At 60.8% G+C, this 403-nt stretch overlaps 1 protein-coding gene across 1 annotated transcript in view; it reads left to right on the top strand.

The window, feature by feature from the left end:
• Nucleotides 1-403, top strand: part of EMH_0058510 (uncharacterized protein) — a gene marked incomplete at both ends in the record, with an annotated part of 7,543 nt that overhangs the window by 5,142 nt on the left and 1,998 nt on the right. Inside the window, 1 exon segment of the mRNA XM_013497584.1 lies at nucleotides 11-403. Coding sequence (XP_013353038.1) covers nucleotides 11-403 — 393 coding nt within the window.

Genomic DNA, 403 nt, shown 5'->3' with positions numbered 1-403 from the left:
GCAGCAGCAGTATTCGGTGGGCCCGTGCAGCAGCAGAACTACAGATGACGATAGCGACCAGCTGCCTGAAGATGCCTCCAGGGAGCAGACAGTTGGCATAGGAAGCTGCGAAGACACCGCAGCAGCAGCAGCAGCAGCAGCAGCAGAAGCAGCAGCAGCAGCAGCAGCAGATGCTGATGCAGATGCAACAGGAGCAGAAGTAGGAGAAGCAGCGGGAGCAGCAGCAGCAGCAGCAGCAGCAGCAGGGAGAGAAGGCTTGATTGAGGCGCAGGAGAGGCGACGCAGGCGGCAGAGGAAACATCGATCCTCAGCAGCAGCACCAACGTCAGAAGCAGCAGCAGCAGCAACAGCATCAGCAGCAACAGCAGCGGCAGCAGCAGCAGCAGCAGCAGCACGGCGCGTA

Source organism: Eimeria mitis, genomic scaffold, assembly GCF_000499745.2.
Source record: "Eimeria mitis Houghton genomic scaffold, Emh_scaff2775, whole genome shotgun sequence".
Lineage (NCBI taxonomy): Eukaryota > Apicomplexa > Conoidasida > Eucoccidiorida > Eimeriidae > Eimeria > Eimeria mitis.
Note: the sequence above shows the minus strand (reverse complement) of the source record. Positions and strands in the feature narration are given on the sequence as shown.